The sequence below is a fragment of the Primulina eburnea genome, chromosome 3 (assembly GCF_022965805.1).
Source record: "Primulina eburnea isolate SZY01 chromosome 3, ASM2296580v1, whole genome shotgun sequence".
Classification (NCBI taxonomy): Eukaryota; Viridiplantae; Streptophyta; class Magnoliopsida; order Lamiales; family Gesneriaceae; genus Primulina; species Primulina eburnea.
The window spans coordinates 13,355,336-13,378,184 of NC_133103.1; the positions used below are offsets into that span (position 1 = coordinate 13,355,336).

Consider the following 22,849-nt stretch of genomic DNA (forward strand, 5'->3'; position numbering starts at 1 on the left):
GGAAAAAGCTCCACATTAAAGAAAAGGATATCTAATGTTAAGCAGACCAAACGAAGATATGGAACACATGCAATTCATATAACATTATTCAGAAGATCAATATCAGCAAACAAGCAAGTTTACATGACATTCAAAAAGAGGCCCCAGAAAGGAGAACAAGCAAGTATACAACCATGAAGGGACACACTTTGTTGGGGCCAGGGAATCAGCTTATGGAAAGTCTACTAAAAAATTTCAGTTTCTATGCTAAAAAAATGCAATCTTGGTTGCCAGACACCAAAATGAAAATGAATCGTTGCTCAAGTGTCAAAACTCCTTCTCGGAAGACTAAATGCTGGTACTATCAACATCTAACAAATTTCTTAAACTAATGGAGAAGCAAAAATGGGAGTTTGCAGTCTCCTTCTCGGTTCTGTGCTTTACATAGACCATCAAGGACCCCTAAAACTAGTCTATCACATCGCCGAGGAGCAAGTGTACATACGCTTATTTCTTCCAAGTAGAACACCACTTGTGACATGGTTCCTCAATCCGCATGCAAGAATATTTGTGTATGACATGCAACTGAATAGTGGATCATGGGACCCATTCCAAATTCTCAGTCATGAAATGGTAAATTTTCCTACAAATAACCCTGGAAAATAAAAACTAGAGAAGGGGAATAAAGAAAGTTAAGGTGTTCAAGACATTGCAGAAAAATTAAACAGTTCCCATCTTATTGCTTTCACAGAGCAAATCCCATTACCGCAATAAAACATACAGAGAAGGTAAACCCTAACAGCGAGCTAACACTCGGATCCAAAAGCACACATAAGCAAAATCAAGAAACTGACCCTGGCTATCCCCAAGTTCCGAATCCGACCCGGAAACCGTTCTAACTTCCGAGTCGGGTATCATGGGTCGCTGAGTTGATAGAAGAGAAGCAAGAGTTGTGGTGAGTTGATTGGGTAGGGAAGTTCTGTACTCCAGCACCTTTTCCGCCATTCGCTCCACTTCTTCCTCCAGCTTTGACACCTCATCTTCTTCCTCTTCTCGGACCTCTGATTCGTCGTCGTTTCGCGTTCGCATCGACATTTGAACTTCGTACCTTTTCCCTCTCAATTGAGAGAGAGAGAGAGAGAGATTGGTATTTGGGGGTTACATTCGGGAAATTTTGAGACGATGGGGTTTAATTTCGTTTTATGGGTCGTGGGAGGGATCAAATAATAATTTGAAATTCATGCTTTTAGTATTTACAAAAAACTCCCTTAAGTTTACAGGTTTTGCAAGAATCTCCCAAGGTCAAATTTTCTTATAACAAAAATCATAAATTTAACAAAACGCGCATCACGAGCGGACAAGATGGTATAAAAAAATTACAATGTTCAGTCCCACTATTCATTGCTATGGGAAAATATATTTATATTGTCAAAATATATATACATATTTTAAGCCTACAAATATTTTAGCATGCATATGTCATATATCTGGGTATATGAATATAATACAAAATAGTTAATAAATATATATACAACAAGATTTTTTTTTTTAAAAAAAAAAGAGAACACAGCTTGCAGTTGTATATATAATAAAATTTGAATTATAAAAGTTAATGCCTATTTTTGTTAAAATCTTGGTTTTTCAACTTGTTATTATGAAAATTTGTAGCCTTAGTTGCGGCTATTTTTTTCTGAATAAATTGATAATTCGCATTTGATATGGAAAAATAGAAGATAGATACACAATGCACACAGGGCAGCACGGAATCCATATTCTTGCATATATACATGTATAATATTGGAGAATACCTAATTCATGTTTTACAAAGTTAAACCAAGAAAACTGGGGACTTCCTTCTTACACGAGGTAGAAGAAAATGTCTTAACCAGGTTCTCTGCCTTCCAGAGAAGAGGTAATAGATCCATTTAGAACCTGCTTGTTACGGCGGATTGTTTTTTTCGCATGTACACGATCCTTGATTAACTCCTCGTTTCTCATAACATCCTTGATGCTTCTATTAGCCATATGGCAGAGCTCATCCAGAGCAAGCATTGGAAAGGGTTCTTCTATAAGAACACCTACCTGCGGTTAATAAAGATAAACAAAAAATTTGTGTGAAGAGACTTCACAAATTGGCAGATTTCCATGAAGTATGCGCAGTTGATATTGGTAGTAATTTACTGTAGGTTCGATCTTCTAACATTGTATCAAAAGTTGTTGTAATGATGTGTACACATAGCTCAAAAGGCACAATGCTGCTTTTGCGGCATATAGATGGTCACACATGAGAGACAATCCCCTTTAGTCATTTTATAGGACAAGGAACATAGTTGATCCCAGCAACTATGAATCGCGAGAAAGTATTTGGGTTATCCGAATACGAGAAAGTAATTGGGATTAAAATTTCACCATTTTTTCACAAATAAAAGCACGTTGAGGTAAGCAACAGGAAGGAAAAATACCTCCTCGATGCAAAATAAAGAGGCGGCACTGATAAAAGTAGCAGGCACAATGATCCAGTGACAATCATCCCAAAGTATGATGGGAAGTGTAAAATGCCAGAGGACTAAAAATCTTGAGGTTAATCTTGTGTATGAGAGAGGAATTGGTATACCGACCAGCTGTTCGCAAATCTCGATGCCTTCATGAAAACAATAAAGTTTTGTTTCCTGCAATATTATTTGACATAAAAATCGATTTGGGAAACAATTAACGATCAATTCTTTTGCTCATCCAAAATGTTGAATAAGTCCAAGTACTGCCAGCCAGAAAAGGAAAAAAGGTTTTTGAGATATGTTCCAAATTACCAAACAATGGCGCTTTGAATCCTCAATATCTAGTAACTGAAGGCTTTGAGAGATAAGTTCAATGATGCACCGAGGACGATGATTTGAACCGAGAACTATGGCTAAATCATCAGTGTGAAGTAAATTTCGAAGATCTTTGTCTATATCAGATTGATAGGTGATATGGCACTGCATCGAAGGAGTTTCTATATCATTAAGTTGTGTTTCTGACATAAACTTGATCAGTGAGTACAGGAATCAAAGCAAATATAGAAACTAAAAAATAGGAAGATTGAGTATCTAAGAAAGTTTTAGGTTCAGCCATTGTGCGATAATTTTCCAACGGGACTCAAACTATCTTGCTAGTTCTAAACGCTTTAATCATATTCGACAATGATAAAAAAAGGTCATAGAATTTCAACAAACTCGGAGCTCATTATTGAAGTCCCAAACACGGACAAAAAAGCCCGAACTTTCTTCACAAACAATCGTGACACCGCTACCAACTATACAGAAGAGGCAAGCTGAACATACTCGACAGACAAATCTACGGAGCAGTAGGATTTCCACTTATGCAACACTACAAGTTCTAACCATTAAATAAATCTATGGGCATACCCAGACCAATGACAAATATTCAAGCAGTGATAGAGCTTCTAACCAGAGATGAGAGATGGAAAGTAAACTAAAAGATATATTTTGTTAAATTTAAAAGGACAGAAGCAAGAAAGAAATTTCAAACCTTAAGAGCAACTGGGAATGCCATAATATATTGTAAAATTGCCTTTTTTAACAGCACATCACTCGGGCTCGACACACTTGCAATCACTTGCCTAGCAAGGTCATTTGTCCCCGCAATAACCTTAGTCCAAGCCTTCTTCCCTTCCTCAAACCTCGAATACGAGGCTTCGGTTCTGAAAACCAGTAGCAGAGCCAGAGCCGGGGCTGTCAACTGATAAGGCAAAGAAGGAGCCCTCAAAATGGGGAAAAATCCCGGCAGCCATCCCATAGAAACAGCAGTATTATAGCTAGCTATAATCACCGCAAACGATGTAAACACAATAACCGGCGGTACTAATGACAAGATCACCCGCGAACTTAAGCTAGACAAGAAATGCCTCACGTGTCTTGAAGAGCTTCTGTGCTGAACCCATTTTTCATGGTCATACAAGGATTTTTTCTGCACCATACCTCGCTCTTTTATCATATCAGCCCAATCGGGTATAGCTTTAAGAATCGAGAAAAGGGTTGAATGTTGATCTGAAGAAGAGTTTGAGTTTCCTGAGGGTTGTGATGAACAGAGAAACTGCAAGGAAATTCTACGTGGTTTCTTGGAGTGGATCGGAAATGAGGGGTTGTGACATTTGAGGAGGATTATGGGGTTAAAATGGGTAGAACAAGAAGGTGAAGCATGGTTTCGAGTAGGGTTTCTCATCAGTGGGATTCAAGAACGAGGGTTGAAATGGAGAGGGGACAAAGCTAGTGTGTGAAAACTGTGCGTGTGGGAATCGGATTAGAGTCGTTACAATTAACGGTTATTGTTGCATTTTTATTTGACGCATCGTATTGTGAATATCGGTAGGATTGATCAGTCTCACAGATTAACATTCGTTTGCATTTGCTTGGATATACATAATCTCTTCATAAAATTTCAATAACACTAATTTGTTTATAGGTGAAATGTTGATAGTTTAACGATTTTTATCTCTCAGACGAATCAATTTTACTTATATTTATAATAAAAAAATAATAATTTTTATGAATATGTATTTTTGTCTCAAGATATGCCAACATTGAAATTAATGGATCAATATATCTGATTTATTTATTAATCGTTCTCAAACACACCCAGTTGTGTGTGACTGATAATCTGGTTTATGAGTTATTCGGGTGATTAGTGGATTTGTGTTACGTAGCAATAAATAAAAGAGATGATTCGAATCAAATTTGTGTAATAAGTCAAGTTCTTATTATATTAATATAAGTTGCATGAAAGGGTCCATTGCTCAGTGGTAGAGCAATTTATTATTTATTATTACTTTCCAGTGCTATTTATTAATCAGCATTACCAGAATCAAGTCTTCTTTCTGATAGTCTATACTTGCATAAATTCTGGTTTACCCATCTTGATCTAGCCCCCCACTTTAAAGAAATAAATGTTCAAATTTATTGATAATTTCATTGAATCTTTTTCTCAATCTGTATGTATGTAATATGCCAACCCCAAGAATTATTGCCTCCGTAGAGAATATGTACAAAAATAATTTACAACAAACAATAGTCTCATACCAGCGTTGCATTTGTATTATACATGGTAAGTATCCTGCAGCAAAAACCAGAAAAATGGCAACAACACAGTTTATTTCTCAGAGTGGCCAATCTAGCCCAGTGATGAAGCTATTGATTCTATGCCCCGTTTTAGCCACCCGTGAGCAGAAAAAAGTACAGTCGCAGAATTACATATTTTTGTACACTTTTGAGCAACACGACCAAACCATACATGATACAACAGAAAGGAGAAGCAAAACCAGAATACAAGATGTTTAACTCACAACATGCTATCAGTCTTGGCAGGAAGCCGCCGGAAAAAGTTCACTGGAGGTGGTGGCAGCTTGTGACGGAACTTGGGATGCCTCATGGCATACAATCCCGCCAAGATGATCAGTAACTGGAAAGGCACAGCATATAAAACAATGGCGATCATGATACAAAATGCCATGAATATTACAGTTGCCCGGGGATCTCGCCAACTTAGCAGTGCTTGAACCCTCTCTCCTTGTGACGCTATATCACCAACAACCATTTGGATACGACCAGCCACACTTCGTAAGCGATCATACCTCATTCTTACATGCTCTGAGCCTCGTGATGTGGGGAATGTGTCGAATTCCTCGTCAAGCTCATCGGGGTGCACTGCATCAGCGAATGATAGTTTTGTGTTCATGTGAGGAGGATATCTAGGTCGGTACCGGTAGTTCCAGAGCCCGATGAGAAACAAGTAGAGAAATATTGTCGGAAGAATCAGTTCAGGGAAGCATATGAGCATCACATAGAGAACTTGGACTAAAACTGTTGTTATAGGGTTCTTCCACGCAGAAACTTCTTTCAACCATCTCCCCATAGCGAAAAGCCCATTAAAAACCGACATCAGGCGGAAAAAGTTTGCCTTACTGCGCCTCATGCTCCACAGATGTGAATTTGCATCAGTCATGTACTCGATAACTTCTTTTCTGAGAGGAGGTTCAGCTCGACTTAGCCGTGCCGCAACTATACTGACAGCTTGCTGACGTAGTATGTCGAGCTGCATCACGCTTAATGGCCTAACATAGTGCATTTTTGGCAAGAGGGGTCTTGAATATAAACTCATCATGTTTACAACCGATGTGCATGAAAATCGAATTGCCAAGTGTAGTTCTCCCATCTTCTTTATACCAGAAGGGTGGAGTACTAGTAAGGGGTAAGAATGAGTGTAAACCCTGCCAGTTTCAAGGGTCGAGATTCGAATTCTAACTTTCCCAATTTTCATGTCTCGAATACCATTCGAATCCTTGTCACCCATTTGAGCATTGTCAAAAACGCCAATTGTAATAACAGTGGCTGGATCAAAAACTTCCCAAGTGTACTGCTCGTTGTACTTTGGATTTAAGCTGTCGATAATTGTCCTGGTTCGAACCCATTTCTGACCATACTTGGCAACACAATATGTATCAGATGTACCTCGCCCAGTTCTTATTTTCATTGGAGTGAGGGCATCGGCATTCAGAATACCCAGGTCTAAGATACCAATTGGTGGCTTCCAGAGTTGTTTTGCTGTCGGTCGTAGATCACTACTATAATGTGTAGATTCATCAAGAACATGATAGCCTCCATCAAGGCAGATTCGAAGATTGATCCTACTCGAAAATTTATCTCTTTTTGGCTCCTCAATTTCAGTTGAATTTGGTTTCTGAAGGTTAAACCAATGGGAGTGAATCATTCGATCATCTGCACGTCGATCAACTGTTGAAAGTGGTATAAAAGTCCTACCAAGAACCTCGTCTTTGTTTGGACCAACATGATCTTCAACTGAAATGATCAGATGATCATCAAAGGGTTCAGCAGCAACAAACATGAATTCTTCATTCCATAAAGCATTCATGGTTTGGGATTGGACTGCCTTCGTCTTCAAAATTTGGTTCCCAATCTGTGCCTTAACTTGAACATTTGGAAAATGATTTTTTTCAAACACAACCAAGTCTTGTGCCTCGATCACATTCACCCGCACATACCACAATCTAGGGGAGTGATAGACTTTTGCACGGCTGTGTGTGGAAGGACCCGAGAGATCCACAGGACTAGCTGCATCTGAATGCCAGGCATCCGGAAAAGCCTCGTCAGCTTGTGTGCCAATCCAAACAGCAACCATCAGTTCCCCTTTCGTTTTCTCACCCTTCTCATCTTCAAGACGATACCATTCTGGAGCCAAAGGACTATCTGGTGGAACTCTCGTGGGAATCTCATGGAGATCAAATCGAACAAATCCAACAAAATCATCTTTCACCAAATTCTTATCTTTAACCACGACTTCCAAAATAGATGACTGCATTCTATCTTTTGAAAAGGTAAACACTGTGTTCCACTCTGGGTTCTGGTTTTTCTCGTAATGCCCCGTGACTCCTTTGTAGTTTCCAAGTCTCACTTCAACATAAGGGTTAAGACTCCCAGTGAGATCCATGTTAGGAAGGTCGCGAGCCTTAACGACCCGTACAAAGAGGAATTGCATGGGCTCAACTAGATCATAAACACTCTGCTGCTTATCTGAACGTATGACTCGGCCCCCAACAACTTGTCCTCCTCCAAGAAAAGGGCTCGTTTCTTTCAGTGTAAAGTCGGCAGGCTGTGAAGATAAACCCGAATACGTTCGAACAACCTGTCGGGCCTGTGATTCAAACCTCATTTCACTATTTGTGTGTACAAGAGGGGGCGGTTGCTGCTGGCTGTTTGATTTTGGAATATTATAAAATGTGTGTCTTGACCCCTTTTTGCGTTGTTTAGCCGGTAAATCCGAGACAATGTCTTCAACTTTCTGAGAAAGCAGCTCTTCATTGACAGAATGCAAGCTCGGATAAGAAGATGAAGCTATCTCAGGAGGAGGGACCGAGTTGTTCAGAAGCGAACTATCAGTTATATAAACTTTCATGCCGAGCTCCCCTTTAGCACGCGAGAAAATGCTACCTTTTTCCAGAGGGTAGTTAAAAACGACAGCATCAGAATAAGGAACGAAGGATATGCCAGTTATCCTGACCTTTCCAAGCGACGATCTGGAATTATTGGTTCTGTTGCTGTTGTATACATAAGCCTCAAGTGAGAGGTTATGCAGATCATTAGAGTTAGATACATTAAAATATAAAGTCTCGTTCCAAAATGGGTCGAGATCCTTTTCTTTTACGGTGGTGCGGAATTTCTGACCATCAAAGTGAAGCTCCACGAACGGATTGGATGAACCTTGCCCATCTCTGGGCATAAGATTGTGGGCTCGAACTACTTCTACCGCTAGCTTGAGATTGTTCATGATTTAAGTCACCAATATCTTGATCTTGATGAAGCAGAATAAACAAAATAAGTAGCCTGCAAAAAGTAAGTGGTTCAAATTTAAAGTTTGAAAACAGCAATTACAGTTATTAGCAGCATCAAGTTGAAAACTCCAAAACGCAAAGAGAAACTACATAAAGATCATATACGTTATGATCATTAGTCAACCTCATAGTAACATAATGATCTACATAAAGATCATAGTAAAAACAAAAAAAAAAAAAAAAGCGGGTCTCTTAGAGAGAGAAACTCTCCCTTCTCACTAAAATGAAAAGGAATGGCACGCTGTTGATCTTGTTCCATCATTGTCTTCGTTGAGTTATTTTGATTAACTACATCAGTGTAGGTGTTTCCTACAGGTTATTATCATCAGTCCATCATCTCTCACTCGTGATTTTAGCTCTGCGATTCAAGATTCTCGCTAGGGTTCTTCGCGATTTCCTGGATTTGCGATTTCAGTTGCTGGGTTTGTTATTCTTGCTGTTTTCTGCTTGTGGGGCTTTCTTTTACAGTTGTTGTGGCGGGGTATCTGATTACCCTGGTTTTAGCAAGTATTGTGCAATCAAAATCGAAACACTTGATTTACTGCAACCAAAGTGTTTGAACTATTGCTTCAATGAGTAATACAAGCAAAAACGCAAATTGCAGTGATGTGCAGCAAAACTCTAAAGCTTCTCTTGCTGGTTCGAATAATGAACAGAGGGTGAACGAGCAGACTATCACTACTGAAAGGGGCTTGAAAAACTCGGATGATGTTAACATTCAGCCGGTGGAGAATATTACTACAACTATGCACAACCGGCCTGATATTCCGGAGTTACCAACCAAGAAAGCAAAAGTCTCATATGCTAGTTTGTTTAAGCACAATAGAATGGCGAATGCAGACTACAAGCTTGAATTGGTAGATACGGGCAATGATAAACTCAAGTTTGGACCCAATGATATTGATTCTATTGAGGAAACTTATGGGATTTGTCTTCTCGGATATGTGATTAGTGGAAAGCCTCCTACTGCAGCGCTATTCGATTTAGTTCGAAGGTGGGGATCGGATGTCAAGTTCCAAACACATGAGAGTGGTTGGATTGTTTTCACCTTCCCAAATGTTGAAGCAAAGGAGAAGGTGATGGGTGGTGGCACTTACATGGTTTTCGGGTATCACCTCTTTCTCAAGGAGATGCCGAAATGTTTCAGATTTAGAGAGGAGGACATGAGCTCGGTGCCATCTTGGGTCCAGATTCATGGCTTACCTCCGGACTGTTGGAACTTCAACATCTTGAGTAAAGTGTCATCTCGGTTAGGTACTCCTATACATATGGATATGCTTACCTATCAACGTAAAAGGGTTAAATATGCTCGAGTACTGATTGAAATTGAAGCTTCCAAACCAAAACTTTCTGATATGACAATTGAGCTACCGATTGGGGATGTGGTGATTAGCTTTGAGTATGAACAGGATCTAAAATTCTGCACTAACTGCCGCAAGGTAGGACATACCATGGACACTTGTGTTCATATGTCTCAACGTAATATGAATGCATCTAAGGGAGGGGCTACAAACCTTGGCAACAATACCTCTAGGGCATGTTCTAAGAGTGTTGCTTGGCGTTCTGGCCCCCCTCGGGGGCGCTCGCAACATAGAAAATCAGCTGATGCAGGACCTTCTCGTAATCCTCCTATTGTGCCGAATAAATTGCATGGGAAAGCTGCTGCGAAATCCCCTGTAAATGCTACTGCTTCTACTTCGCAAAATGATATGTTACCTACGGTGGTAGATGTAGCAAGTACACAACGGTGTAGCCCTATTGATAAAGGTAAAAAGCCGGTTATTTACGTGAATGTAGAACCAACTCTTCGAGAAGAATTCCAGACCGTGAATAACAAAAAGAAGAACAAGAAGAATAAGAAAAAGAATAATGCCGAGGAACCGAATTCTGGATTTAACAAGGATTTGGCAGTGTTCTTTCATGACATGGTAGACACACGTTCTTGTGACACAGAATATGTGGATGTGAATAATACTGACAATTCGGCTAGGTTATTTGGTAATGAAGAAAAGGGGCGGCAACCCACAATTGCCTCCAAATCTCAATGAAGCTAGCTTGTTGGAATGTTAGAGGTTTTCACAAACCTCTAAAACAAAAGAGTGCTCAATCTATTTTGGGTGCTCACAAACTTGACGTTTTTGGAGTTTTGGAATCGAAATTTGATGATAAAGCGCTCAATAGCATGTTGCGGGTTCGCTTTCGAGGTATGAATGCAATTCACAATTTTCATCTTAGTACAAAGGGCAGAATTTTTCTCCTTTGGAACCCATCTTCCGTTGATCTTGATGTTATTTGTATGAGTGATCAGTTTATTCATGTCAGAATTAATTGCCTTAAAACAAAATTTAGCTTTCTTGCTTCATTTGTTTATGGGTTCAATTCGATCTGTCAAAGAAGATTGTTATGGAAAGATTTGCTTGATATTGGTATTAATTGTCACATTCCTTGGATGGTTTTGGGGGACTTTAATAATGTTTTATCCCCGGATGAGAAACTTGGTGGATTACAGGTCAAGAATTATTAAATCAAAGACTTTGCTGATTGTGTTAATTCGTTGGATCTATCTGATCTACATCACATAGGATGCTACTACACTTGGTTGAGCCATCAGGTATGTAGTAAATTGGATCGAGTTCTTGTTAATAATTATTGGTTAACATCGAATATTTCTGCCATAGCTGAATTCGTGGCTCCTGGTTGTGTTTCGGACCACACACTGTCTATTGTTGACTTTCTCGATACAATAGCTCCTAAGAAAAAACCATTCAAGTTCTACAATATGTGGGCATTGAGTGAAAATTTTGAGAACTTGGTCTATGGTAAGTGGAGATGCAGAGGTGGTGGTACAGCTCAATATAGGCTCAAGCAAATGTTTAAATGTTTAAAGAAGCCTCTGTTATTGCTGAACCGTAACCAATTTAGTCATATCTCAAGCCGAGCTTCCATAGCAAAGTGCGCACTCGAGGATATGCAAAAATCATTGTTGATTGATGGGGTTTCGCAACCTGGTTACAAAGATGTTAAGAGGAAAGCTGAGCTCTTGTTGGAAGCTGAAAGATTATTCATTGCTCAAAAGGTAAAAATCAAGTATACGCTAGAAGGTGATCGTTGCACTAAGTTCTTCCATGATCTTGTTAAAAGAAACACAAAGAAAAATGCGATAGTGGCTCTTAAAAATTCTGATGGATCCACAATCACGGACGTCAATGACATTGCAAATGAGTTCATTATCTTCTACAAAAACCTATTGGGATCACAGATTCACACTGAACCGATTGATCGAGATTTTATTGGAGGTGGGCAGATTATTCCGATGAATATGTGGCCGGAACTCACACAACAACCTACTCGTTCGGAAGTAGATGAAGCCTTGTTTGCAATTGATAATGATAAAGCTCCGGGCTCTGATGGTTATGGTGCCTTCTTCTTCAAGAATACTTGGCATATTATTGGTTCAGATGTAGCTCGGGCAGTGTTTGAATTCTTCAGAAATGGCCGATTGCTAAAGCAGTGGAATCACTCCATTATTTCTTTAATACCAAAGATGGCGGGTGCATCGACTGTGAATGATTACAGACCAATATCTTGTTGCACAGTCTTCTACAAGATAATCTCCAAAATGCTTGTTAACAGATTGCGAAAAGTAATGGGGCACTTGGTTGATGGAGCACAAGCGGGGTTTATTGAAGGCCGATCAATCGTAGATAACATACACTTGGCGCAAGAACTCCTTCGAAAATATGCAAGAAAGCGTGGGTCTCCAAGATGTATGCTGAAAATTGATTTACAAAAGGCGTATGATTCGGTGGATTGGAGTTTCTTACGGCAAGTCCTTGTTGAATTCAATTTTCCATCGGTTTTTGTCAGGTGGATTATGGAATGTGTCTCAACAACTTCTTACTCGATCGTGATCAATGGACAGTTTCATGGGCATTTCGAGGGCCGTCGAGGGCTTCGCCAAGGTGATCCTCTTTCACCTTATTTATTCACTTTATGCATTGAAATCCTTTCTCGTGGATTCGGTTTTCACCCTAAGTGCCGCAACTTGGGTATAACCCATTTAGCTTATGCAGACGATCTATTACTATTGTCGAGGGGTGATGGTTATAGTGTTGCTATGCTCATGAGTTGTTTGAATAAGTTTGGTAATATGGCTGGGCTCAGAGTGAACCTGTTAAAATCTAATGCTTACATTGCAAGTGTGACAGATACAGTTAGACAAGAAATTCTTGACATTACAGGCTTCACTTGCGGGGATCTCCCCTTTCGTTATTTGGGAGTACCCTTTGCTTCGAAATATCTTCGTGCGGCGGACTTTAGCATTCTGGTGGATGCAATTTCGGGTAAGATAAATTCCTGGCCTCGACAGTCGCTTTCTTATGCAGGGAAGCTTGAGCTTATCAGGTCAGTTGTTCAGGGTGTTGGGTGTTACTGGTTATCTATTCTACCGCTTCCAAGTTGTGTTATCGATAGTATATACTCCAAGTGTCGGAGTTTTGTCTGGACGTCCAAGCATCCACCGATCGCGTGGAGTTCACTTTGTAAACCAATTGAAGCGGGTGGATTTGGGTTGAAGAATTTAAAGGCATGGAACAAAGCTTTGTTGGCAAAAACATTGTGGAACATTCATATCAAGAAAGACTGCCTTTGGATCAAATGGATAAATCATGTTTATTGCAATTCTGCTGATGTGTGGAGTTGGGGATGGTGCAGAGACCATTCACCACTCATCAAACAGGTTATTGCAATCCGAGATGAGATACTAGCTGCGCATGGATCTAAACATTCTGCGGCTAGGGCATTGGAAAAATGGTTCGGTTGTTCGAAGGGCCTATCAGGAGCGTATGATTTCTTCGTTGGTAGATGGGTAAATTGGCCTTGGAAACCTATAGTGTCTAAGCAATGCATACTGCCGAAACATAGGTTCATTTTGTGGTTGCTTGCACATCGGAAGTTGCTTACTCGAGATAGATTGGGTTACTTAAGTGATAAAGCGTGTGTTCTATGCAATACCGATGATGAATCTGCCAATCACTTGTTCTTCAGATGCAAGCTATCTGATGCAATCTGGACTGCTATTCGATCTTGGCTTGGAATGAAAAAGTTGATGGGCTCTCCTACATCGGTCCTTGCGGCGTTCAGGGGAGTTTATCGTGGTAGCTCGAGCTTGAATAAGATGAGGTGTGTGGCGCTGGCTGCAACTGTATATCATATTTGGAGCATAAGAAATAGGGTCATGTTCGAGAATGAAGTGCCGAATATTGTTGGAACAATCGCGAAGATAAAGATTCATGTTTTAAGAAGCCTACCAAACTCGATAGACATGATGGATAATTTACTGTGACTGTTGGTTCATCGTTTAAATTGCGTTTTATGTTTTCTATGATTGTAGTTTGCCCTAGTGTGGTTTAGATCGCTCTTTATGATTCTCCTGGGTATTCCCAGTGTATTTGTACTAGACATCTCTTTTACCTAATTTTAATGAATTTTCATTAAAAAAAAAAAAAAGATCATAGTAACGTTTCCCGTTAATTATTATAGATTTCAAGTTCACGGGCCGTCTAAATAAATAAAGTATGAATTTAAAATTTCACATATAGTTAAAAATAAAAATATAATCGAAATCCATGTATTTCAAATTCATCTCCGAATGCAACAAAAAATTATCCCGTAATTTCAGAATTCAGATCAAACCACAAAAAGCAACTGATCGAATAACACGAAAATCAGCCCTTTGACACACTGTTTTTATACAATGGATTTTCAGTCAAAGATCAGCCATGAGTAATGTATTTTGGAAGCCTCAATCTAAATTTCCCAATTTTGTTCAATAAATCTGAGAATATACCTCCACCACTGAAATAAAATTCTAATCTTTTCAAGACCAACATTTTAATAGAATAAACATTATGAAAATACCATAAAAAATAAATCAACTTTATCTACACACACCATTATCGAAACTGGAATCTACACAACAGACAGGATAAACCCAAAAAGAAAAACAACACACAACATGATACCGTTGTCGTACATAAAAAAAAACACAGAGGAAAAAAGTTACCTTTCCCAAGGTTTACACAGCTTCTGAATATTCTTAATGAGAATCTTTGATTCTGGGACTTTAGGCGCAGCTAAAACGAACAAAAACTGATGGTATAAAACAAGAGATTGATCATAAAGACCACAAGGGTCAGTGGTGGAAAAAGAAACGGAGACGGAAGAGTGACGAAGACGTGGGAAATTGAAAGTTTCAAGGAAATTGAACAAAGATTATATGCCAATCTACATATATAATATACAAGGTTGCACACTCTATAAAAGATGAAAAAGAAGTCCCACGAAGAGGCAAAATCAAGGAAAGACGCTAGGAAGAAGAGAGGAATTAGCTATTCGTATGTAAAGGAATGGTGGCTGATTGGTTCATGTTTTCTTGCGTTTACTTGGTATGCTCACGTTTACTTGAATTAAAACGCGCACGTCATTTTATCAACACTAGTGTAGTGCATCTTCGAAATATAATTATAAAAAATAATAAAATATTACTTTGATATATAAATTAAAAATTAAATAAAAAAATAAAAATATATATATATATAAGCAAAAATTGAACTCACAAACTTTATATTTTAGAAATAAAGATTCTATCTACCAAACTACATGTGACTTGTATTAAAATTTTAATATTTTATTGATATATATAATTCTAAAACTGATAATGACGTCAAAAGTTGATTACTTTAATTGTCTCAAACTTAATAAAAATATTATAGATAATATGTTTTTAATATTTAATTTGAAAAATATGTGCGTTTGTATAGTATATAATGTATTGTCCAATTTAAATATATTAAAATGTTTTTATAATATAATAATCTTTATTAAATTATTTTACTTCTTATTTTCGTTATCCATAATTAAAGTTCAACGCTTTTATAAAAAAAAATAGAAACACTATTTCTGCAACCAAATGAATGCACGTATGTTATATGGAAGTACAAACTACTCATACATGAATCCCTTTCGCCCAAAAATGCCTTATTTATTTAAGTAGGAATGATCACGTGCGATGTATGTAGGTGATTAATACTGAAAAATATTATAACAAGATTTAGATAATTTTTAACATTGTTTGAATAACATATTGTTTATGAGTATTTACTAATCTAAATATATCAAAATACAATAAATAAAAATATACCATGATGATAAATCAAATATATTCACTTATTTATATAAAAAAATTCAATTTACATGATTATAAATATAATGACAGCTCTCTCAAATTAACAAAGATATTTTTCATCCAAATATCATTCACAGTGAAAAACAATAAAAATAAAATTAAGAGAATAGTAATTTTTACTAAAACCAAAATCATAATGTATTTAAATGGAGTGCATATATTGACTGTCAAATAAAATTCTCTTAATTAATTAAATTATCATAATTATGTTAAAATAAAACCCATAAACTTGTTAATAAGTTAAATATCAATTGTGTTTTTGCTAAATTTTAACTCCTTGCGAATTTGTTTATCTTTTTCTTTCTTAGAATAGATATTACACATCAACTCAAATATTTTAAATGGTATAATAGCTCAATCGTCATGATTCGATCGATGTATCCAACAAGGACAATTATTGCACTCCAACAATATCAATAATTACAAAAATGAAATATATAAGAATCGATCTCATGACTTTGAATCTTATATATACCAATTGTAAGATCATGTATTTGCCGCTTTACCAAAAGTTATCACCGTGTTAACGATGCAACATTAATTAAAATCGTAAAACAACTCAAACATCACATTTGAATTGTTATACATTACATAAACACTTATTGCACCAAATAAATATGATATAATTGTTATTTTACATTCTAGAAATCATTTTTATAAATCAAATTTATTCTCACTAATCAAATAATTTCATCGACCACAAAGTAGTTTTAATTAGTAGTAATAATTTAAACACAAATATTAATTGTTAGGGTGACCACTCTATATAATCATCTATGCTTCATTAAGTTGCAATCATAGTAATAATATATGGTAAACATAACTTAGTTAATTTAATAAGTGAATAATATTAAATAACAATTTTGTTATTTTGAAATATGAAAAGTAGTTTTATATATATATATATATTCATCATATATAATGATAAATTAATTAATATGCAGAAAAGAGAAAAAAAATTATTATTTATATATATATTCATCATATATAATGATAAATTAATTAATATGCAGAAAAGAGAAAAAAATTATTATTTATGTATATAATTTCATCATATACAATTAGAAATTAATTAATAGGTTGAAAAGAACAAACAAGATAACACATCAATATATTATATATAATAATTTCGTAATAGAATAATGCTAATATAATCATACTTTGTATTATGTTTAGAATACAATTAAAAATTGATAATAAAATATATAATAATAGAAACTTTAATTTTAAAAACATTATTATCAAAAATATTATCATAATACATAATGAATCATAAATGAAATCACTAAATTATTGAGTAATTAATATTTAATTATTATTTAAATCAATTTATAAAAGAAAAGAAAATATGAGATATAAATACTAAATATTCATTAGCAACCATGAAAAAATACAATAATTTTAGTAACAAATTTTAGTTAGCAACAAAGAAAAATCATGGGTAAATTGATAAATTCAATATATATTAATATTCAAAAACATTTAAGATAGATAATAAATTATAAAAGAACCAATGAAAACAATTATTGATTTAATTTGCTGCATTAAATGAATAAAGGTATATTGAAAAATTCACAATTAGAAGTTATATATTTATAGGTAAGTTAGATATGTTAGATTTATTGCATAAATATGATATCGAAAGAATACAAGGTGGACGTGGCCTACTAAAGTTAGAAATAAAATATCTTGCTAAAACTAAATATAAGAAAAAATAAAGAAAATGTTTTGTCGACAACGAACATGCGTCGGCTCCGACGAAATCAATCAACTTCATACCAAACATCACCTCATTTGATAATGTATTAGCGGTTTGTGGTGTACAATGAATGGTTCATATGAAAAACAGAGAAAGAAGTAGATTTTAAATTAATATTAATAATTGAGAGTTATCAATTTTTAAATTAAAATGATGTTAAATTTTAGCATACGATAGATTAGATTATTGTTACCATGAATATTGAAAATAATTGAGATACGATTTTAAATTTGCCAGGTTGAGTAAAAAAGAACGTATATAATAATTTTGATTTAACTTGCCAAGCGACCACGTCCACTAGGCAAAGCTTTTTGACAAGGATAGATATATGACCAAATTGGTTATATCATTCCATCAAAAATAAAAATAAAAACTGGTAATTACACATTATTAATTAAAAATAAATAAATAAATAAATTCCACATGTATCACGATGCCTAAAAGATTGGGGGAAATATAAATATTCATTCATATGAAATAAATAAAACATTTCTATATATTAGAGCATCCACAATGGTGAATATAATACATGCCACATCATCCAAATATTCTCTCCATCTAAATATTCATCACTGCACACCATTGATTTGTGTGTCAGAGCAATACCCGATTACAAATTTGTAACAGGATATTGCAATATTTTTTTTTATTTTTTCAAACCAGCGTGAGTTTCACGCTGACTTGAGACACGTGCGTGCATTGCACTCGCACGTTAAAACCTGTAGTGGACAATTAAATGGAATCCGAAATCGACCAAGCTTGGGTCCACGAAATAATTGGTCGACCAAAAACATTGGTCGACCAACAATTGATCGACCAATTGAAATGGTCGACCAATTGTTATAATTTTTTTAATTTTATTAATATTTATTTTGTTCAATACAAATATAACACTAAATAATAGATGAAAGTAATTAAAGTGGTTAAATGATTTTATTTAAATTAAAATAAAATATTAACTAAAGTGATAGTGGGACTCATGAATATTTGGCTGGTGAGATATTTGATTGTGAAATATGAGATATTTGAGTAGAGAAATATTTGATTGATGATGTGGATTATGGGGTCCACAAATATTCGAATGAAATATTTTTCTTATTGTGGATGCCTTTAGACATTTTTATTTAGAACTATATGTTTAGAAGAGGATTTGTTCAAATTTCAAAATTTTTTTTAAGAAATGTTACAAAAATAAAAAAAGTTAAGGATGTGCATGTCCTTGTCTTTGTTTGAATTGAGACAACTTTTCTTGGCCCAATTCCCAAGAGAAACTTTGAGACAAGAATCAGACTGTCTAAATTGAACTATTCTGCACAATCGCATGCAAAATACCAGATATCATGGTAAACTCAAAATTCAAAATATATGAAATGGGGATGAGCATTGAATCTTCAGAAATTACATCAATAAAAACCTAACAAATTATATCTCCAGAAACATTTGGTTTCACAAACTAAACTAGAGGAAACTAAAGCCCAGAGCTTTGCACTAAAAAATTGCAGGATACAAGTTATAGACATCGGTGTGCTCCAAGAAACTCATGTCATTGTTACTAGGAAAGTCCAAAAGTAGCTGCAATGCAGATTCAGATGAATCATCCTCCAATTCATTTGAGGTTGAGGAATTTGATATTTGCCAAACTTCGTTGTTGCATGATTTGCACTCTGTGTCGTGGTATTTCTCGGAGAAATTAGCTGCAAAAAGCCCAGCTTCGCTAGTGGTTCCAGATGTAGACCCGTACTTTGTTGATGGAGAAGAGACTACAACTGGAGAAACAATTTCCCCCTCATTGTGAAACTTCCGAAACGTTTCTCCAACCTCCGAATTCCACAGACGTAGGAAAAAGTCAGCATCTGATTTTAGAGAAGATGACTGAATATTTGAGAGTGGAGATTCTTTGGAGAGGCGAGCTTCGGCTTCGAGCCTTGCACCCTCCCATTGTGCCATGTGACGTGTAGAAGGAGAGGCTGGGATTCTTTTATGTGAACCATTGGGTGTCGAGGAGGGCTCGTGAGTTTGAGGGTCGACGCCCATTTGGAGCAATCGCTTCTTCAGATGAGTGTTCCACAAGTTCTTTATCTCGTTATCTGTCCTACCGGCTAGTTGGGACGCAATGGCAGCCCATCTGAATCAATAAAGACCAAAATCAAAACATTCATCACTTTAAAAACTGCACTGCATGTCAATTTGGTCAGGTTTGCCGTTTGAAGAAAGTTCGTGCTCGTGTATTTCTTTTTGTACAGATAGTGTCTTTGGTTTGAATGGCTCATCATAGGACGAGCTAAATTTTAGGACTGTTTTAAATTTAATTATATCGGTAATATATGCAAATGCAATATTGTAGAAAATGCTAGCTAAAAACCTGTTTCCAAGGATGCCATGCAACTGGATGACAAGCTTCTCCTCTTCAGCACTGAAGGGACCTCGTTTGATGTCTGGCCTAAGATAGTTCGTCCAACGTAACCGACAACTCTTTCCACAGCGAAAAAGACCTGTAATCGAGGAAACAAACCAGTCTTCCATTAACAGTAAGGGATTTCGAAGATGTTAAATTTATTAAAAGGCATTGAAATGATGCACCATAAACGAGCTCAAATGAAATCCAACTTCTGTAAACATACCTTTTTTTAATAAATGCAAGTTATCTCAACCAAAAACATAGCAAATTTCCTACCCTAAACTAAATTCTTGGTCATGATACTGGGTACCAAGGACATTATAATTTAGTTAAATGCGGCCATATACATAAAATACATGCATTGCATTCGAAAGTCCTTCACAGTCTACCGATTTTAGCATCTTCAGTTCTCACTTGCATCAAATTTCAGCCATCACAGAATCGTAATCCTTTCAGACCTATTTCATATTTGCATCATTCATCTTGGTATTTTGATAGAAGCAGAGTAGCTGAAGTAATGAAAAGAAAATTTTGCTCACAGAATACAAAAAAAAAAAAAAAAAAAAGACCCTACTTTTAACCTTCTATGCTTATACAATGCAACACATTAAAACACTACTCACGGAGGATCAGTTAAAACTGAAAACCTCACATAAATTTGATTATGAAACTGCCATTGAAATAAACAATCTGCTACTGGGCCAACTCAATACTTGGGTTAATACTGAATTAATTTGTTCACCCAAGAAAGATAACCATTTTCTTGAAATGAAAATAACCAAGCAACACCTGCAAGCTTGGGGAGAGAACGCCAACTGCCATGGCCATTCTTTTTGATATATTCGACCAATTTATCGTCTTCTTCCGGAGTCCAAGGCCCTTTCTTCAATCCCTTCTTATCACAACAAGGAGCTCTCCCCATCAAAAAAACACACACACAGATACACGTTTCGTAACACTAGTTTTTTCCCACTATCCCCAGCAATGAAAAGAAATTCAAGTGTCTTTGATTAAGCTTAAAAGATTATTCAAATGAAAAGACAATTTCAGAGTAATACAGGGATAACAAAACACAGTGCTCTGCCCATCAAGAAAGCATGCGAAAATACACCTTCCCGTGTCCCGTTTTTCCCATTTTCTCCACAATTCTGAACAGAAGACACCAAAAAACAAGAAAATGCAAGTCCTGAAGCTTCAAAGATTACGTCAAAAAAAACACATGTAGAGTCATCTGGAGATCAAAACACAGAACACACACACTTACTCTTCCCACAACCGGTTCTTTCCCCCCTTTCTCCCCACAGGCCACAATGATGGACAGAAGTGAAGTGAACAAAAGAAACAAGAAAATGCAAAACTTGAAAATTATAAGTTCACTTTTCTTAAAAATTCAAAATGAGTAGCAAAAACGAACAAAATCAAAGAGAATGAAAATTCCAGAATTGAAGCTGCAAAAGATAACGTGAAAAAGACATTCAAGAATGCTTTTACAGATCGGAGTGGCGGCAACTCAGCCGGCAATGCATCTAATGCTACCACTCACAATAATTTATAGCTACATAAGTAGTAAGCTTACACAATAAATACTGCGTTTTTAATATAATTTTCAACAAGAAGGACGAGGATATTGAATGATTGATTCAATGGAACAAGAAATTCGCATATTTATTGCGGACACTGTTGTTCCCTCACCTTCAGGTATCTCATCAATTTATTTCGTCAATGCCCATAAATTAAGGATCATGGTCATCATCACATGAACTTTCCTTCCTCTTGCAATATTTTAGGTGAATTACTGAACTTAACCAAAGCTCAAATCAAGATACTTTTTTTTTCTGTACATATTTATTAACCTTATTTTGTTTTGTCTCAACTACAGGAAGTTTCTTTGAAACACTTTGATGGGGTATGACCATCTTTGTTATTTAAGCTCTGATACCCACGAGAAATTTAAGGTCTGTTTTCAGTAAGTGTCACTAATCTAGACGCAGATTTTGAAATTATGTTGAGTTTGAAATCACAAATAAGATAGTTAGAAGGGGACTAGGAGGGTGTCGTGGCGTAACCCCTTCGACGCTCAAGTCAAGGACTGAGGATATATGGAGAGCAGTTAAAGGTGCTGCTGAAAATAATATAGTGAATGAATTATCATACGCTCAAACCTGATATATATGAGAGAATACATGAGCTTTTAATGAACTTGTCTTCCACTTGAATTAGATATGAACCAAGGATAATGAGGTCCTTGACGGGTATGTCTTCCATGGAGTATCAAGCTCAATTTGTATTTGATCAATCCAATTCTTAGATATTGAGTCAAGTAATTAAAATTGGATTCTATTTTCAATTGCTTATGGGATTAAGATCAAAATAGGCCCACATATTTTCAAACCCGTTATTTTTTTGTCTCAATATATTTATTGAGGTGGTCATTCATTTACGTTATTCGTGAGGTGAGTAACAACTTTCAAGATCTACTTGTAGGAGTAAAAACATATTCACAATTTAAACAACGATCTACTTTCATAAGTATACTAGCTTAAAACCACAGGTATATTCCATTTTGCATTCATATACTTGAAAATTATTTATCCTCCTAGTTGGTTTAATCGGCCTCGTGTAAAGACTATTCCTAAATTAATAATAAGATAAATGTGCCCTTAATTGAAACATATACTTATTTACCAAATTTGAGTGTCTTATATTTGCCAGCATGCATGCGTTGAAGAGTAAAAGTAATTGTTAATAAAGTATCATGTTTGAGCTTGGTTCGTTTAAGATTGATAAAGACTCGAGCTTTTATCACTAGGTTCGAGCTCGACTTGTCTCGAAATTATTAATCTCGTTAAAAGCTTGTTTATCAAATTAATCAAGCCGGGCTCTAGTTTGTTTTATTAATAACTCGTTTATCATGTTTAACAAGTCTGGCTTTAGCTCTTAACGTCGAGCTCGAGCTCGCAAGCCTTTTTTAACGAGCATGTTTGCGAACTCACGATCCTTAGACTTGAGGTTGATTTGATTAAATTTTCGAGCTCGAGTTCGTCTTGATATGATTAACAAATGAAC

At 36.1% G+C, this 22,849-nt stretch overlaps 3 protein-coding genes across 6 annotated transcripts; all 3 read right to left on the minus strand.

Annotated features, from left to right (window-relative positions):
* Window positions 1-1,704: 1,704 nt before the first annotated feature.
* Window positions 1,705-4,298, minus strand: LOC140826622 (voltage-dependent chloride channel 1, chloroplastic-like). 2 transcript variants are annotated; one of them, XM_073189066.1, is made up of 4 exons: window positions 3,508-4,297; window positions 2,787-2,954; window positions 2,442-2,648; window positions 1,709-2,061 (listed from the first exon to the last, which is right to left on the minus strand). In XM_073189066.1, exons 1-4 carry the CDS (start codon window positions 4,198-4,200, stop codon window positions 1,861-1,863), a joined length of 1,269 nt encoding a protein of 422 aa, XP_073045167.1. In that variant the 5' UTR covers window positions 4,201-4,297; the 3' UTR covers window positions 1,709-1,860. The 2 variants fall into 2 exon arrangements, with proteins under 2 accessions (XP_073045168.1, XP_073045167.1); XM_073189067.1 differs by lacking the exon at window positions 2,787-2,954 and having other exon boundaries at window positions 1,705-2,061; window positions 3,508-4,298.
* Window positions 4,299-5,029: 731 nt separating this feature from the next.
* Window positions 5,030-14,826, minus strand: LOC140826623 (FT-interacting protein 3-like). 2 transcript variants are annotated; one of them, XM_073189069.1, is made up of 2 exons: window positions 14,445-14,826; window positions 5,030-8,340 (listed from the first exon to the last, which is right to left on the minus strand). In XM_073189069.1, exon 2 carries the CDS (start codon window positions 8,314-8,316, stop codon window positions 5,314-5,316), a length of 3,003 nt encoding a protein of 1,000 aa, XP_073045170.1. In that variant the 5' UTR covers window positions 8,317-8,340; window positions 14,445-14,826; the 3' UTR covers window positions 5,030-5,313. The 2 variants fall into 2 exon arrangements, with proteins under 2 accessions (XP_073045170.1, XP_073045169.1); XM_073189068.1 differs by having other exon boundaries at window positions 5,030-8,372.
* A 3,925-nt stretch (window positions 14,827-18,751) lies between these two features.
* Window positions 18,752-21,649, minus strand: LOC140826624 (transcription factor MYB17-like). 2 transcript variants are annotated; one of them, XM_073189071.1, is made up of 4 exons: window positions 21,476-21,649; window positions 20,573-20,931; window positions 19,748-19,877; window positions 18,752-19,510 (listed from the first exon to the last, which is right to left on the minus strand). In XM_073189071.1, the coding sequence occupies exons 2-4, from the start codon at window positions 20,703-20,705 to the stop codon at window positions 18,874-18,876; spliced, it is 900 nt and encodes a 299-aa protein (XP_073045172.1). In that variant the 5' UTR covers window positions 20,706-20,931; window positions 21,476-21,649; the 3' UTR covers window positions 18,752-18,873. The 2 variants fall into 2 exon arrangements, with proteins under 2 accessions (XP_073045172.1, XP_073045171.1); XM_073189070.1 differs by lacking the exon at window positions 21,476-21,649 and adding an exon at window positions 21,048-21,464.
* Window positions 21,650-22,849: the final 1,200 nt, after the last annotated feature.

Coding starts and splice junctions, on each gene's coding strand:
- LOC140826624 (XM_073189071.1), bottom strand. CDS start 20,705: ATGGGGAGAGCTCCTTGTTGTGATAAGAAGGGATTGAAGAAAGGGCCT. Junction 19,878..20,572: donor TTCTCTCCCCAAGCTTGCAG/GTGTTGCTTGGT, acceptor CCTCGATTACAG/GTCTTTTTCGCTGTGGAAAG. Junction 19,511..19,747: donor CATGGCATCCTTGGAAACAG/GTTTTTAGCTAG, acceptor TTATTGATTCAG/ATGGGCTGCCATTGCGTCCC.
- LOC140826622 (XM_073189066.1), bottom strand. CDS start 4,200: ATGAGAAACCCTACTCGAAACCATGCTTCACCTTCTTGTTCTACCCAT. Junction 2,955..3,507: donor CATTCCCAGTTGCTCTTAAG/GTTTGAAATTTC, acceptor CCTTCGATGCAG/TGCCATATCACCTATCAATC. Junction 2,649..2,786: donor ATTCAAAGCGCCATTGTTTG/GTAATTTGGAAC, acceptor ATAATATTGCAG/GAAACAAAACTTTATTGTTT.
- LOC140826623 (XM_073189069.1), bottom strand. CDS start 8,316: ATGAACAATCTCAAGCTAGCGGTAGAAGTAGTTCGAGCCCACAATCTT.